Consider the following 18,152-nt stretch of genomic DNA (forward strand, 5'->3'; position numbering starts at 1 on the left):
GTATGGATTCAAAAGACATTGTGACCTTTAAAGGACTATATAAATACAAGGTGATACTGCTACTCTTTGCTCCTGTATGTTTATCATCAGTTTTAAACTGCAAAAATGTTATTCCCAGTCTTTGTCATTTTCTCTTGAGAGTCAGTGGGTGCTTTCTCTTCTGCTTTTCTTTTTCTTAAGTCATACATGCTATTTCCCCCACAGTGTTCAGTACTATGTTATTATTTAAACATTTCCTTCTGTCCTGCACATTAAGTTTCATCCAAAATGATTAGGCTCCTGTCACAGGCTGCATCCCTCTCTGTTGGATGCAGAAAACCGTCCTGCCTTTCCTGTAGGCAGGTGCTCTCCTCCCAGATGTCTCAGTGTCACATTTTTCTGGCACCAGAAATCAAACTTCTACTTGTCCTCATATCTTTCAGTTTCCTCACCAGGGTCTCAAGTCATTGGAAGATACACTTCAGCCTTCGTTGCTGTGAGCCTTCCTGGCTGTCTTGGGCCCCAGAAGTCTCAGGAGAACCTCCTGTTTGGGCTCTGGAAAGAACAGCATCTCTTCTTTAAGCAAATCTCCTTTGCTTGTTCTTCTCATCTCTGACACTTGCTAAATTGCCTATGGTCCTTATCAGCTTGTACATCCTGGGTGTCAATTCAGCTCTGTTCTATGAACATCACACAAACACAAAATGGCGAGGCCAGTATTTCAGGCCCTTCTCTTGTGTTGTACTGGTTGTACTGTTGTGATGAGTGAGGATGGGGTGCAAGATGGAGGGCTTCTCCCCCAGGGCTCATAATCTAGCTTGGGCCACAGTGCATGTACACCAGTATGGTAATTTACATACAGAGATAGCCAGTAATGCGGCCTCTGCTTTGTACCAGAGTGTGTTCTGGAAAGCTTCCTTATTAAGAGGATCATGTTAAATCAGCATTTTTTTTTCCCCCAATGTGGGTACAGTGTAACTAGGGTTACAATATAATTTATTGTTCAAATCCTAACACTTGGGAGAATGATGAAGAGAGTTATTAATAATGGGGAATGTGTAACAGACTTAAGCTAGAACTGTTCTAGGCAAACTGGGATTTCTCGGGTTAAAACCAGAGATAAACAAGGCCTCACACATGCAGTCATAGCCTTAATCAGAATGATGTAGAAGGAAAGACTCAGGAACTCTAAATCTGTAATTTAAATAAAAAATTGTAGTCTAGGTCCCATAAAGGGACAAAATAAGTTATATATAGTTAAAAACAAGCCCTGAGATAAGATAAAATGTTCAGCATGTAAAAGTATGATTTTACTGTATCATAGATTTGTCTTATACAAAACTAATATGATGCTTGCTGTGATAAAAATTAATAAAATTATTAGTTAAAAATAGTTTACTTGTCTCCTTTGATTTTAGTGGATTATTTTTTTTAATGGAATGACTTAAAGATCTCTAGTATCTTTAAAAGGCAGGCTACCCAGGGAGGTTTGAACAGATGTCCTTTTTTTTCTTCATGAATTTCTCAGAGACAACAAAGAATGTTCATTTTTTTCCATTTTCATCTATCTGTCTATCTGTTCATATATCTATCATCAAGTCAACAGCTATTTACTGAGCAGTTACTGTGTGCTAAACCCTAGGTGCTGGGAATACAGTCACCAGTCACCAGTGGGGTCTGGTTCCTTTTTCTTTGTACCGGCTTGTCTTTCTCTGTTTCAGCTCTGTCTTTGTAAAAGCAAGGGGAAATCATCTCCTTGGTTCTCTTTCCCTTTCTGAAGCAAAGTCTTATGGGATTAGGTCCCTCAGTTTCTTTATTTGGCAAAAGATCTTACTATTCAGTCAAATGTTATAAAAGTCTTAATGGAGCAAGACAAATGTGCCTCTGTGACCCATTTACTCAAAAAAATACACTTTAGGAAAAGAGATTCCAAGTTAACAATAGAGGAAGGGAGTGAAGCTAAACACAAGTTTCCAGCAAGCAGTAGTAATTCTGGGGAAATGTCTATATTTTTGCATTTCAGTTCTGCTAATGTCACTTTACTCTGCTTTTCTCCTCTTCAAGAGGAACCCAGATGATTATAACAAACTGGATTTGATATCTAAGATGAGCATTCAGGGAATGGAAAGTAGTTAGTAGGGCTGGGAAAGTGAACGCAACTTAAGGAGTGGGGTTAGCCATTGGTAATGGCAAGAGATTTGACTCAAGAAATAAGCAAGTATTGTAAGCTATCTTAGGGATATTGAACTTTGTCCTGAAGGCAAAGGGAAGTGTCTTAAGTTTTGTTTGTTTGTTTTTAAATCAAGGCAGTGACATTATCCTAGTTACCTCTTGGAAGGGTCTTTTGCGAGGGAGATAAGTATGACTAGTGGCAAGGGTAGTGAAGGTTTTAGAAACCCAGTGGTTAGTGACCTGGACTAGGAGATGGAAGACAGTGTATAGACTCCAAAAAACAGGTTTAGTGATTGAACGTGGGTGCCAGGGGTTACACATTGTCCTGGGTTTCCCTTGCTTATGTGTCTGGAGAACCGTGGTGACATTTACTAACTGAGTAGTGGGGAAACACAAGGTGTTAGGCAGATTTTCACTTAAGCCTGTGGGCACGAAGTTCATTATCAGTCTTCTAGAAATAATCAGAGTAGCATCTAAAATTCACTAAGAACTTTGGTTGTGAGCCTTGGGTGAAGAAAAACTTACCACAGCTGATTTTTAGAATTAATTTCCTATGCTTTTTTTCCTGCCATTCCCAATGACAGCGAGCGTCACCTTGCAAAGAAAGAGAAATCACAAAAGACAGCCTGGTGTGTGTGTGTGTGTGTGTGTGTGTGTGTGTGTGTGTGTGTGTATGAGAGAGAGAGAGAGAGAGAGAGAGAGAGAGAGAGAGGGAGAATAAGTGATGGCGGCTGAGGACGGCATGGATGGTTCATTGTATTGGTTCATAAACCTCTTTCACTCACTGGCAGAAAGGCTGAATGGGAGGGGGAAAGCTAGCTAAGGTTGCATAACATCCTGATTAAGAGAGTGCTAGGGTCACATTGCCTGGGTTCCAGTTCTAGCTATGCTACTTAACTAGTTGCGAGATCGTGGACAAATTTTTTCATCTCTTTGTGTCTGTTAGCTTCTTCATCTGCAAAAGAGATAATAATAGTGCTAACCTCATTTCAAAGTCTTAAATAAATTATTGTCTGTTAAATACTTGGAATGAGTTACTATATTTACAATGTTTAGAACAGTGGGTAGCAGTATTATTTATTTCTTTATTCATTCATTCATTCATTTATTTATTTATGGTGGCTGTGTTGGGTCTCCGTTGCTGTGCGTGGGCTTTCTCTAGTAGTGGTGAGTGGAGGCTACTCTTTGTTGCGGTGTGCGGGCTTCTCATCGCGGTGGTTTCTCCTGTTGCGGAGCACGGGCTCTAGGTGCACGGGCTTCAGTAGTTGTAGCACGCAGGCTTCAGTAGTTGTGGCACGCACGCTCAGTATTTGTGGCTCATGGGCTCAGTAGTTGTGGCACACAGGCTTATTTGCTCCACGGCATGTGGGATCCTCCTGGACCAGGGCTTGAACCCATGTCCCCTGCATTGACAGGCAGATTCTTAACCACTGTGCCACCAGGGAAGCCCAGTAGCACTATTATTATACAAGGTTTTCTTTTAGCAGGTGGAATGAGCAAAGCCGCAGATAATGGGCAGCATCTTAATAAGTGGGAGGATTGATGGAATTACATTATAATGACCTTTCTGTCCTGTATCCATGATTTTAGACCCTGATAACACATAGCATATTGAATGGGTTCTTGTAATTTTTTCATTCCAGTGAGAACATGTTGTAGTGTTAGTGGCAGTGGCAGTGATGAGAATGGTGAGACTAGCTTGTATGAAACCTCCACGTCAACCTGATGAGGTGTAGATACTTCATGGTCTCACTTTTACCTTTGAAGAGCCTGGCTGTTATGTGAAGCAGCTGTCCAAGGCCAAGAGCTCGTGAGTCCTGGAGCTGGGATGCAATCCAGTTGGTTTAACTTGAGAGCCTGCACTCTTTAGCCACTACCCTGATTGCCTCTGCAGTGTGTGTAAATAGTCCCTGTTCACGCAACGGCCCCCTCACAAAAGAGAAGAAAGTGGTTTTATTTTCGTGAAAGGTGATGGGTTTCAGGGTCTGAAACTACAGGTCAGGGTAGTGGAAGATATCATTAATCTCTCTTTTCCATTTCTCTTTTAGATATCAGTTTTTCTTGCAGGTGAAGCAAGATGTCCTTCAGGGCCGGCTGCCCTGCCCTGTCAACACCGCTGCTCAGCTGGGAGCGTATGCCATCCAGTGTAGGTTCCACTTAAGCAAATTTGCTTCAGAGCTCTTGAGAAGAATGTTTGAATTTTTCTTTTTAAGCAAGTTTATAAAGTTCTTCTTATCAAATGACATTTTGCTAAAAAGAAATTGAATTTAGTCAGATTTCAGGTTTTAATCACTGTGCCTTCAGGAGGGGTAAAAGTGAAGCTAGTTACATATCCCTTGTAGTAGGTTGCTTGGAGTTTTAGTCACAGGAATAGCACTGATTCTTGATTCCGTGGAAGGTCTGAAAATTTGTTCTATTCTACATTCCTCCTGAGTTGATTGATCCCTCTGAGCCGCTCTGCCTGAGAGATCCCACTGCTTCCAAGTGGCTGTTGTGATGACTCCACGTGGGCAGGTCCATCGCCAGTTTAGAGCGTGGCCCACAGTCCGCACCCGTTGTCCGTCAGCTCTTGCCATCCATGTGGCGGCCATGGGGGCAGCTCCAGGTTGTACTGTCGTTTTGGAGGCTGAAGCTGAGGCTGTTTCCACTTAATATTTACTGAGCCCCTTCTAAGAATCAAGCAGGGTATGGGGGTGATGAGACAGCATGTTCCTTGCCTGTGTGATTCTTGCAGACCAGAAATAGCTTAGAAAAAATATTCTAGGAAAAATGTTGTGTAAATGAACTGGGGAACTGGTTGGGTTTGGAAGGTGGATTAATGTAGGGAGAATTTTTATAAGCATAACATAGTGAACTCTCTGGCTTCATTTAGTTTCTTTGTGTAAACTGTAATGGGGTTATGTGCAGCATTGTATTATATTTCCATGACCATTATGTGGGGCAAATACGTTTTGAACCACATGATTTATCTCTTGGTGTCATTGTCTGAGAGAGGTTATGGTGGTTTTTCACCTCAAGCATTTCCATTATATGTACTTTAAATTCTGTGTACAACATTTTACTTCATATAAACTGGTAAGAATAACTTAAATGAAAATGATAATCATAGTCTTGCAGAAAGCAAAAATTTTATCTTTTTAATATAAGATTTTGTTTATACTATCCATATAGTCTCATCAGAGTTGTTTTAAACTAAAATTAGTTATTATCTTATATACATTTATTAATAAAGCATTTGAAGAAAATGTTTAAGCATGAGAAGAATACTTTTATTCCTGTATTTTTAGGAATATTTTCCTAAAATGGAAAAAAATTACAGTTTCTTTCTTTTTTAGCGGAACTTGGAGATTATGATCCGTATAAGCATACTGCGGGGTATGTGTCAGAGTACCGGTTTGTTCCTGATCAGAAGGAAGAACTTGAAGAAGCTATAGAAAGGATTCATAAAACTCTAATGTAAGAATCACATTTTATTAACAATAATCAACATGTTGTACATTAGGGCCCCAGAACTTCATCTTGAAACTATAAGTTTATATTCTTTGACCAACATCTCTCCATTTCCCGCACCGCACCGCCCCGCCCCGCCCCATTCCCTACCCCCCCAGGCCCTGGTAACCACCGTTCTAGTCTCTGTTTTTATGAGGTTGGCTTTTTTAGATTCCACATACAGGTGGTATTATACAAGAATTTGTCTTTATCTGTCTTACTTCACTAAGCATTATGCCCTCAAGGTCTATCCATAACACTTGAAAGTTGCTAAGAGAGTAGATCTCAAATGTTATCACAACAAAAAACAAATGGTCATTATGTAACGAGATGGAGGTGTTGGCTGTGCTATAGTGGTGATCATTTTGCAGTATATAAATGTATCAAATCAACATGTTGTACACCTTTAACTTATATAACGTTATATGTCAATTATATCTCAATAAAGCTGGAAGAAAAAGAATCCCACTTTATGTCACATCACCCATCAACCATCATTTTATGCTATTGACAGGCTTAAGAAAAGTTTCTTAACAAATTCTTCGTCTGTGCCTTGAACATTTTTTCTTTTCAAAGTTTTTTGTTTTTTTTTTTTTAACACTAAAATGCACATAGGAAACCCAGACAATTTAAAAAGTATAAAGGGAAAAAAAGTGTAAAAGAGAGAGTAAATCCCAGTACCTAAAGTCAACATATTTTTAGTTAATGGCCTTTCAGACCTCTCTCTATGCATGATTTCCCATAGAGAAAATTTATTTTATATAGATTTATGTATGTATGATTTTACAATGAAATCATTCTGTACATACTGTATTTTGCAATCTTCTATTTTTTTCAGTCACCAGTACCTTGTGAAATTTATTTTTTTTAAACTATAAATATATGTTATTACCACAAAAGCCTTAATGTATTCTGGATTTGCTCTGTCTTAAGTATGTAAGTTCTTCACAGTTACAAGCAAAGCCCTATTCAGTCTCTAGCAATGAATCTGGAGATCAAGATGCCAGTGTGGAGCCTCAAGGGGTATTATGTTAACACCACATGTGCTTCTGAGAAATAAACACACTCCACTAGTAGGATTTTCAATTAATGGCCTGCAGCATTGAAGTTATAATTTAATTATAGTTATTTTGGTTAAATCCTCTATACTGATTAACTTTGCTTTATTGCCTCTTATGTAACATCCCCCTTTGAATTTGCTTGGTTTCTTTCAGATGTATTACAGTTAAGGTGAAAAAAAGTGTAGAATTAATCTGGTCAACAAAAAATGTTTGCCTAAAGGATCTGTTTCAGTGAGTAGCACCAGAAGTCAGTTGCTGAATTGCAATCAGAGAAACTAGGCTTTCCACCTTGTGTTAACATGCCCCAGAATGCTCTCCAGCCTGGTTCTAGAGTCCTTCGTTTTAAGGTTTCACTGAAGTGGGTGCTAAGAGAGTACCTGTTATAACATTATGAAAGGCACCGTGTTTGGCACATCCTGAGAATACTGATTCTGCTAGGAGTTTCCAAGTACACTTATGTTTTGAAATTATCAGGGAGCTTTGATAAAGGACCTTATCTGTTTTATGGCATGGCGTTGACAGCGTGACTGCTATTTCTAAAAGACTAAATCTGATCAAGGTTTGGTAGCTTTCTTGTGTCTAATTTGTGGTAAACATTCTTCTTTATAGATTTCAAAAGTATTATATTGCTGGGCTTTCCAGAGTACCATGGCTGAAACATGGGATTGCATCGAAGCAGGATTTCTTAATTTTTAAAAATTTGTGACTCCTTTTGTTAACCATTAAAAATCTCTCTCTCTCTCTCTCTCTCTCATACACACACACACACACACACACACACACACACAGAGAGAGAGAGAGAGAGAGAGAGAGAGAGAGAGAGAGAGAGTTCCAGTCATCCATGGAGATTCCTGGCAGATGCTTACCCTCTTTAGGAATGAATGCTATTTTCTGTATATTGTCACCAATGACGATTTTGGGAAGATTTTTATACTTTGTATTAAGAAAGTGTCAAGTACTTTTACAGTTTCTAAAGGACTACACATGTGCTCAGGAGATGCTGATGAGCCCCGGTTGGGTGGTGAGGGCCCATTCTCTTCTTCCCTCCAACACTGCTCTCCTTCGTTTCCCTCCTGGTGGAGAGCTGCCGGTACACAGAGACGTTTTACTGTCTGTAAAGGGTATGCTTTTTAATTTGAGTGCTTATATGCTCAGTAATCTCTTTGGGGGTTTCTGAAACTGAGACTTTTTAATATATGTGGGGCTACTGAGATCAGCTATAATGAGCAAAACTAGATTTGGTAAATGAAATTAACTTACAAGTATCACCTCAGAGTATTAAAATTTTGTCACCACGAAGGCAAGAGTCTTCTTGAAATACGAAGGCTTATGTTTGCATTAGCACAAAACATTATTTATTTTTCCAGCGAATATAGTGAAAATGGCTTCTGTTCCCTGTGAGCGTAGTAGCTATCAGTAAAGTAAGGCTCTTTGTTTTTATGCTGGGCGTAGGGGTCAGGCTCCTTCTGAAGCGGAGCTGAATTATTTGAGGACTGCTAAATCTCTGGAGATGTACGGTGTTGACCTCCATCCTGTCTATGTGAGTAACATTTAATTAACACAGAGTATTTTAAGCTGATGACATTTTCTTAAAAAGTCACTGGAACTCCCAAAGGAAAGGAGCAGTCCTGTTGTTTAGCGAGCAGATGATACTTCTTCATCTGATGTTTTTGAACACAAAGAATCTCGTGCGTGGATTAAAGCCTAATGAGTTTTGCATAAAGGTCTGTGATTATATTTCCGTGTGTAGAAAAACAATTAACTGGGCTTGAAAACACAACCTGGATAACAGCTCCAGAGGGCTTAGCTAAACATCAAAACAGTTTTAAATTGGTCTATAATTGATTATATTAGACAAAACAGGAGGATTTTCCAAAAAATAGATTTTATGGCTGAAAAACATTCATAAAATCACCTGCCTGCTAAAGTAGACTTTAGGCAACAGTATATGTGTAACTGTTGGTGGTTCTATGTTGGATATGCAGGTTCTGTCAATATTAGGGTTACTGCCTACTATAGTTATTGCCACTGCATAAATAGGAGAATTTTTGCTGTTTTTCTTCAGTGGCTGATGAAAACTTACGGAATATGATCAGTGGGCACTTACACTGAATCTGTACTGAGTGTTCAGGATCCAGATCTTCAACTTTGAGCCACTTCTCTAAGGTTACCAACTGGTTATTGTACACCAGTGAGATTGGAATGTCATTGTCTTTGATTTTATGAGAGTTTAGTTACCAATTGACAAATCTGATTATTTGAGAAAATGGACCAGTTGTCTTATTCTTTACACGAAGTGAATTGCTAAAGATTATACGTAGATTGAATGTTTGTCATTTGGATTATGGAACTCAGTTGGGTTTTTTTTGGAACTCAATTTTTAAGAAACCCTGATAAGACTTACTGTAATGCAAACAGCTCATTGATGTATTCATTTTGTAATATGTCTTTTGCTCATCAGAGTTTGCTAAAACAAATCATCTCATATTATTTGTAAAGAATTAGAAGCATCCCTGGTTATACTGTTAATATGGCAATAAAAGTTACATATTTGGGAGAAGTAGTAGCTCCCTGATAAATTACAGTCTAATCTCATTAAACCATTAAATACTCCATACTGCTGTCCTTTAAAAATACTTGTAAAACTTTGTGGAGTAATTATTATTTTTTTTCTTCTAGCCACATTAATCTTGTTAGGTTTTCAGTTTTTTAACAAATATATTTTATAGGAAATGTATAAAGAGAGAGTCTTATGCGAAATGCCTCTGCATTTGTATGATGTTTATTCTAATTCAAAAATATTTTTTTTGTGGGAGGTGGAAATTTATGGCAAATGAACCGAATTCGTTAGAATCTTCCATACATTCCTTTAAAATCGAATTTTTAGAACTGAAAGTGGGCAACAGCTGATATTTTTTGAAAATATATTAGTTATCTTATGTTCCTTGGGAATTTGACTTTGCAGGCTGTTATTTGACCTTAGGGTAGAAAAAAGATGGATGCAAACACAATTCTCTGTGTGTTCTTGGTATCCACTCTGTGACCTTTTCATTTCAGAATCCCATTTTCTTTTTTTTTTTTTTTTGCGGTACGGGGGCCTCTCACTGTTGTGGCCTCTCCCGTTGCGGAGCACAGGCTCCAGACGCGTAGGCTCAGCGGCCATGGCTCACGGGCCCAGCCGCTCCGCGGCACGTGGGATCCTCCCGGACCGGGACATGAACCCGTGTCCCCTGAATCGGCAGGCGGACTCTCAACCACTGCGCCACCAGGGAAGCCCAGGATCCCACTTTCTTAATTGGGATTTGTTATTGCCCGGAAATGAAGGGTTTCCAGTCTTCACCTAGCAGAAGAAATCGTATTTTAAAATTTTTGAGCAGTCTTAAAGTCACAAATGGAAATAGGAAGCAGCATGCTGGAGACCTCAGAAAATCCATATGTATGTCTGCAGGTGGCTGCCTGAGGTTTCTGGGGAGGGCGGTGGTGAACCAGGACTCATGACTGTCCCGATCAGAGAGTAAGATCAAGACGAGTCCTTGGAAGGGGCCCTTGAGAGCAGCCAGTGGTGGTCAGTTCTTGGCTGCACAGGAGAATCACCTGGAGCATTGATGTGTTTCTGATACCTGGGCCCCTTCATTACAGATTCTCATTTAACCAGTTTTGATGGTACCCAGGCATCAGCATTTTAAGCTGCATGAGGAATTCCTGGTTAATGTGCAAGCAGGGTTGAACACCACTGTAGAAGCAACACGGGGCGAATCAGTCAGTGGCTGGATTGGTAGGTAGTCCAGGTTCTCTTAATGAACTGAGGTGACCAGTTAGAAAGCACTAAGAAAAATTTTCTTAAAAACTTTGAAAAAAATGAGCAGCACATTAGCTACCATGATAGCTTAGCTAGCTTTCTAAGATGATGTCTTTCAAAAACCAGATCTAGTATTTATGCAACAGATTATGTGTGTATGGCTAGTTACAGTTTGAGAAAGAGTTTTTACATGAACAAATTTATGGTTATAAACATATGTTTGTTTTTGTAGGGAGAAAACAAATCTGAGTATTTCTTGGGATTAACTCCGGTTGGTGTTGTTGTCTACAAGAATAAAAAACAAGTGGGGAAGTATTTCTGGTAAGTTTACCTTGAGGGCAGAGTTGGTATTAAAGTTGTACGCTGTATGTATTCGGCTTATGGGACTTGTATGTCATTGAAAGAGTTGGGGAAAGGCAAACAGGTACCTTTCCAGTGGTTGACAAGTAAATGAGTGAACTTGGGTATAAGTTTTCTTCCAATGCATATCGGTGTATCTTTTCTCTGTAAATTTCAGGTATTTTGGTTCTGGACTCTCTTGTCCATGGAAGCTGTGTGTAGTAGGATTTCCTACCCATTCCAGGGTAGTCTGTGGGCCCAGGACTCCTCTGAGTTCTAACTCTAAATGGGGAAGGATCTGAGAGAGATAGGGGAGCCCATAGCACTCCACTGTGTCTGGGAAGGCAGCACCACCAGGGCCTGGGGACTCCAAGCTTGTCTGCATGTATTGGAGAAGCCCAGGAGAGTGAGAATGGAATTTTGTTCAAGAAGGTGTCCAGAATGAAGGATGTACAGGGAACTCTCTACAATTCCAGTAGCAGTCTATAAACCAGTCTTTTTCTACTGAATACTTCCCACTATCTGTTTTGCTTTTCAGGCCTCGGATTACAAAGGTTCACTTCAAGGAGACACAGTTTGAACTCAGAGTACTGGGAAAAGATGTAAGTTTGTGTTTAGTGCTTAGCTTCCTTGAGACGGGAAGCCTTGTCTACTCATTGATGGCTTAGAAGACACGGTGAAGTAAAACCGCCATGTTTTCTTCAGCTGCAGCCACATGGAAGGAGGTTAATTGACTCATGTGAACAATTTGTCAAGGAAGGGAAGGGGAAATGAGTAGGAATGAATGAGTTGGTAATGGAGAAATGTCACTTCAGTTTTAGCAAAGGAAAAAAAATAACCTTTCTAGGGCACAGGAGAGAATAGGATGTGATTATCACTATTAGTGTAATTCCATCTTTAATATGGTCTATGAAGGTAAGATTCATGTAATTAGAAGGGCACAGCCTGCATGCGGGATAAAACGTGTCCTAATTTTGTCCCGAAGTCAATTGAACAAACAACCTGTAGGGAGTCACACTTCTGTTCTTTCCCTAGTTGAGCGTGGTAGATAAACCATATGGGAAATTCTGGATGCTTTCAAGGGAGGCTGTAAGCCAAGGGTGCAGAAGTGCTGACGGTCACTCTGCAGGTTGGCAGTGACCTCCAGGACTGTTTGGGTAGCGGGTACAGTGTTTGTCAGAGCCTCAGGGTGCTCTTGTGCATTGACAGGTAGCTTTTAGGAAACTGGGCAAAAGAAGACAGGATGTGAAAGCTTCCTTTTAATCTCCCTGTGAAAATAATGCTCCCTTGAAGTGCTATTCCTATAATTCATGTTGGGATACGTGGATGAAAATACGACGTAGGAGAATTCATCCTTCTGTCTCCTTGATGCTAACTTTATGCTGAAATAAAACTTAAGTGAACAGTGTTGAATTGACTTTCTAATAAGATACTTGTAGAAAGAAGTAAACAAAATCTGCTGATGCAGCCACAAGCTGGGATACAGGAAGCAAAGTGGCTGCAACCACAGTTGGAACCTGGTATCTGGTTTAGTGCCCCACGTGTAGCAGGTGCTCAGTAAATACTTGCAGCCTGATCAGTGAACTGATGTACTGGGATGGTGGGCTGCCAAATCAGAAAACCTGATACTACTATTGGTTCTTCTTCTAGAAAAAATACAGTGATCCCTCCCAGAACTGTGTGATATGCTGCCAATTATTGATGAAACTAAAATTGAATTTTTGACATGAGTTTTAACTTGTAAGGAGGGGAAATTCCTAGTTTTTAAAGGAACGAATAGTCTAAAAAGCTTGTAGTAGTTCTCAACAGTCTAGTCTGAAGAAAGTCCAGTTTTCTTCAACCTTAAAAGATGTGCTGATAAAAGACTGAATTAAAATTATCCAAAAGTATTGTAGAATAGCTCATTAGATAGTAGTGTTATACAGTTTTCTTCCTATCCTGCTGCTGGTTTCATGTGACTTGATAATGCAAGGAGTAAGGTCTGTTTAATACTTGGAAATAACATTTCAAGTTTTTAATAAGAATGTGATAATGGGAATTCCCTGGCAGTCTAGTGGTTAGGACTCTGCTCTCTCACTGCTGAGGGCCTGGGTTCAATCCCTGGTCAGGGAACTAAGATTAAGATCCCACAAGCTGCACAGCCAAAAAAAAAGAGAAAGTGATAATAAAATGATAAGGCTTTTCATGAAAACAAAATAAACAAAGGGATCACATCAATCTAAAAAGTTTTGGCACAGCAAGGGAAACTATTCACAAAACGAAAAGGTTTTCAGGAATTCTGAATAAGTCTAAAATTATTTGTAGACTGAAATTAGTTTAAGTCTAAAATTATTTAAGTCTAACATTATTTTTAACTTAAAATTAAGTAGCCAAATTCCAACTCCTGTAGTCCAAAAGAAAATAATAATAATAATGTCATCATTGCCACTGTAAAACTTGTACATATTACATAAGATTCTCCTCCCAAAGAATTCATTATTTGTTGGGGGGTTGGTAAAAATGTATAAAGGGGGTCAAAATGTACAAACGTTCAGTGATAAAATAAGTTGTATATTTGAACATTTCTAAGAGAGTAGATCTTTAAAAGTTCTCATCACAAGAAAGAAAACTTTTCTGTAACTATATAAGGTGACAGAGCTTGACTTATTGTGGTGACCATTTTGCATTGTATACAAATATCAAATCATTATGTTGTATACCTGAAACTAATATACGATTATATGTCAGGGGGCTTCCCTGGTGGCGCAGTGGTTGAGAATCTGCCTGCTGATGCAGGGGACGCGGGTTCAAGCCCTGGTCTGGGAGGATCCCACATGCCGCGGAGCAGCTGGGCCCGTGAGCCCCAGCTGCTGAGCCTGCGCGTCTGGAGCCTGTGCTCCGCAAAAAGGCCGCGATAGTGAGAGGCCTGCGCACCGCGATGAAGAGTGGCCCCCGCTTGCCACAACTAGAGAAAGCCCTCGCACAGAAACGAAGACCCAACACAACAAAAATAAATTAATTTAAAAAAAAAAGAAAAAGGTCACCTGTTCCCTCAATTAAAAAAAAAAGATTATGTGTGTTATACCTCAATAAAAATATAAAAAAGAGAAGGAATTTTCATGGAAGCATTACTATTATTCAAAGTCATTTTTTCCATTTAGACCTAAGTTATTTTTGTGAAGGAGGGCCTTTGGTGAACTCTTTGTACATTATTATTACAGTGCCTTAAAGTGTCTTCTACAACCTTGGGATAAATATTTGTTAAAGTTTCAGCTAACTCGAACTTTCAGCTTCTTACATTTCTTCATTATTAAGCGAAAACGATAACAAAATTGATGTCAGCATGTGATTTTTTTAAAAAATGGCAGTCTCCACAGGGTGGCCTGGTTTCCTACACACACAGCTCAGTCCCTTTGCTGTAGCATCTCTGAGAAGGCACAGATGTTTGTTTGTGTGCAGCCTGAGGCACTGTGTGCTCCTGGCAGTGGTCTCTAGTAAGGTGCCAAAGCAGGTCACATATAACTCAGGCTTGAATCAAAGGAATTTTAAAATTTATTTTATTTTATTCTTTAAATTTTTAAAAAAATTTATTTATTTAATTAATTTATTTTTGGCTGCATTGGGTCTTCGTTGCTGTGCGCAGGCTTTCTTTAGTTGTGGCGAGCGGGGGCTACTCTTCGTTGCGGTGCGCGGGCTTCTCATTGCCATGGCTTCTCTTGTTGTGGAGCACGGGCTCTTGCCACGCGGGCTCAGTAGTTGTGGCGCACAGCCTCAGTAGTTGTGGCGCACGGGCATAGTTGCTCCATGGCATGTGGGATCTTGCCGGTTCAGGGATCGAACCCGTGTCCCCAGCATTGGCAGGCGGATTCTTAACCACTGCACCACCAGGGAGGCCCTAAAATTTATTTCATTAAATCGCACACTAATTTAACCAAGGCACTCCATTTTCTGAGAATTCTGGCTTTGCAGACTCTTTCTTCTTTCTCCACCAGGGTATCTTTGTGAGGTGGTGATTTACATAATGGTAGAATTAAGTTGATTATTATGGAGGCCTAACTGTAATCATAGATTAAATAAAAAAGGCCCCTGAAACCCATTACCTGGAACAGTAATCACAGTCAGCTTGGAAAAGGATTGAAATCCTTATTCTACTGGTTTTCCAGTCGGCTGGTCCAGTCAGAGAGACTTAACTCTTTGTGTTAGGAGCTGTTAGGGCCAAGTGCAGAGATTCAGTTCCCAAAAGAACAGCAATGTCCTACAGATAAAAGATTTTCCTGGTGTCACACTATGCCACTAACACTGTCCAATTCCACTTTTTAATATTTACCATGTCCAACAAAACACATTGACATATCTTATTAGATAGTAATAATGTCTAACATCTGTTTATATATTGCTTTGTATCCACAGATAACAATCTCATCTTTTTTCTTTTCAATATCTCCACCAATATTTTCTTTCTTTTATAAATTTATTATTTTTTTAATATTTTTGGCTGTGTTGGGTCTTCGTTGCTGCATGCGGGCTTTCTCTAGTGGTGGTGAGCGGGGGCTACTCTTTGTTGTGGTGTGCGGACTTCTCATTGTGGTGGCTTCTCTTGTTGTGGAGCACGGGCTCTAGGCACGCGGGCCTCAGTAGTTGTGGCACGTGAGCTCAGCAGTTGCGGCACACGGGCTTAGTTGCTCCGCGGCATGTGGGATCTTCCCAGACCAGGCTCGAACCCGTGTCCCCTGCATTGGCAGGCGGATTCTTAACCACTGCACCACCAGGGAAGTCCCAGGAGCCCCATTTTTAACATGATGAGTCTGAGGTGTCTGTTAGACTTCTGAGTGGGGACATTTAGTAAGTGGGCTCTGTGAGTCTGGAGTTCAGGACCAATGTCTTTGCAGAATATTCAAATTTGAGAATCATTGACATATCCCTGGATTCAAAGCTATGACACTGTATGAGGTCACTAGGAGAATGAGTGTAGATGAGAAGAGAAGAGGAAGAACCAGGAAAGGAGGCTGAGAAGGAACAATCAGGGAGGTAGAAGGAATCCTAAATTGTCCTCACCTTTGCCAAGTGAAATTCATGTATTAAGTAAGGTTCAAATGATGCTGACATGTCAAATTAGATAAGGACTGAGAATCAACCTTAGGAATGTAGGAGGTCACTGATAAGACCAGTTTCAGTGGATTGAAGAGTGAGTTTTAGCAACTCCACTCTTAGCTCTTTGTACCCTAGAGAATCACAAGGGACATGGATATTCCTTGCAACACTTACGTGAAAGTAAAAAAGAAATAAAATAACAGAGACGTTCATTCATAGGAGAATGGACACCTAAATTCATGCATGTTAAGAAAAACAAAAGAGGTAATAGGAGGCATGGAATTGGAGATGGTGAGTGTGGACAGCTCTTCTGAGGAGTTTTGACACAAAGAGGAACAAATAGGGAGATACGTGGCGGGGGAAGTGGGGCAAGAGGAGGTGTGTGTTGTTTTGTTTTGTAAGTTGGAAGAAATAATAGCACATTTATATCCTGATGAGAATGATCCAATACATGGTGAAAACTTGATGTAGGAGAGAGAAATGCTGGAATGGTACTTGCTGAGCAGAGGATAGGAGATGCCAGCTGTTACATAAACGGAGGCATATACATGGTTTTAGAGAGCAGCCAGGGCAGTTCATCTCTGGTTTGCAGGCAGGAAGAAGGAGTGTGGGAATGTAGATTGGGGAAGGTGGTTGTTCTCTTATGACCATTCTGCTTTTATTTTTTTTAATTTTTTTTTAATTTTTTTATTTTTTTGCGTTACGCGGGCCTCTCACTGTTGTGGCCTCTCCCCTTGCGGAGCACAGGCTCCGGATGCGCAGGGTCAGCGACCATGGCTCCTGGGCCTAGCAGCTCCATGGCATGTGGGATCTTCCTGGACCAGGGCACGAACCCAGTTCCCTGCATCGGCAGACGGACTCTCAACCACTGCGCCACCAGGGAAGCCCTCTGCTTTTATTTTGAGGGAACTAGGTAGCACGCTCTGCAGTTGAGATTGAGGTTGGGGAGGATGTGTTGGGGTCTGAAGGAAGAGGAAGCTATTAAATAGTAATTTGGGAGAGAAAATGGACATGGGACATGTGGTTTGATGATGTACTATGATAGTTTCATGGTGTGAAGTGTCATAATTTCAAGTGAGCCCACTCATGGTATGCTTTTCTCCAGCCACATTCAGTGGCACTGGGGCAGGCCTGGAGCAAGTGGGGAGTTGGTTTTGTTAAGAAAGCAATAAGAAAGAGAAGGGCAAGGGAACCCAGTGGGGCAGGGGAGTGATTATAGTGATTTGCCATGGAGTTGAAACTGGATAAGGAGGTGACTGAGGACAGTGAAAGAGCGGTCGAGTCTGTGAGTGGAGGTCCTGGTTTAGTTGAAAGATTGTTGGGGGTAGAGTATTGGAGGGAGTTAGCTGGAGAGGGAGGTGGTGATCAGAAAGTTGGGTGCTAGGCATTGAGATTAGGGAAGAGCTTCAGTTATTGTAAAGGGAAAGTCCTAGGGCAGTGGTTCTCCCGGGGGCAATGGCCTCTCATCCCCTGCTCCCCAGCCCTGGGGATGTTTGGCAACATCTAGAGACATCGTTGGTTGTCGCAGCGCTGGATTGGGCAGGGATGGTGCTGGCTTCTAGAGGGTAGAGTTTCGCTGTGCCGCTAAACTTTCCCAGAGTGCTGGGTGTTGGTACAGGAAGGCCCTCCTCCCCCAATAAGTGTCAGTAGTGCTGAAGCTGAGAAACCCTGCTCTGGAGTTAGGAGCATGGGGGTGAAGGGTGGAGAGAGGGGGCAAGACAACCTTGTTGGGGAAGAGAAGTTCAGGGAACTGAGATGTCTGGGAGTGGGAGGGATCTTTTTTTTATATATTAAAATTTCCAGTAGTTAATGCAAGAGTAGTATTGGAGAGAGTGACAGAGAGTGTAGTAGCATCAGCCTGTGAGGGAGATGACTTAAGGGCGACAGCCACCATAGAGATCACAGGTGATATATATTATCTGATGACATTCAAACCTGGGAGTTCTATGGGGAGGGAGAGAGCATGGTCTGCAAGTGGCAATGGGGAGCAAGGAGGATCCTCCCCCACTTGCAGGCCCAGTGATATGAGAAGCGTGGGGGCAGAAGGCACAGCACCACATCAGCGCTGCGGTGCACGCTGTCCTCAGGGGAGAGCCTGGGTTGACAGGCTCAAGAGGGTGAAGGCAGCACCCTCTCTGTTTAAGAGAACAGATTGGAGCTGGGGGATTTTGCTGTTGTTGGTAGGCTATGAATTCCAGAGGGCACCAAGGAAGTGTTTCAGGATGTGGGTAGCAGTGAAGGAG

The 18,152-nt window shown here is 41.0% G+C and overlaps 1 protein-coding gene across 4 annotated transcripts in view; it reads left to right on the top strand.

Annotated features, from left to right (window-relative positions):
- The window catches only part of EPB41L4A (erythrocyte membrane protein band 4.1 like 4A), a 255,483-nt gene that overhangs the window by 146,834 nt on the left and 90,497 nt on the right, over positions 1 to 18,152 (top strand). For all 4 annotated transcript variants that reach the window (XM_079915313.1, XM_079915310.1, XM_079915311.1 and 1 more), the window contains 5 exons: positions 4,200 to 4,297; positions 5,487 to 5,607; positions 8,154 to 8,241; positions 10,733 to 10,821; positions 11,378 to 11,441. In XM_079915313.1, the coding sequence (XP_079771439.1) occupies positions 4,200 to 4,297; positions 5,487 to 5,607; positions 8,154 to 8,241; positions 10,733 to 10,821; positions 11,378 to 11,441 (460 nt within the window). The remainder of the gene's footprint in view (positions 1 to 4,199; positions 4,298 to 5,486; positions 5,608 to 8,153; positions 8,242 to 10,732; positions 10,822 to 11,377; positions 11,442 to 18,152) is intronic.

Source organism: Stenella coeruleoalba (assembly GCF_951394435.1).
Source record: "Stenella coeruleoalba genome assembly, chromosome: 3".
NCBI lineage: Eukaryota > Metazoa > Chordata > Mammalia > Artiodactyla > Delphinidae > Stenella > Stenella coeruleoalba.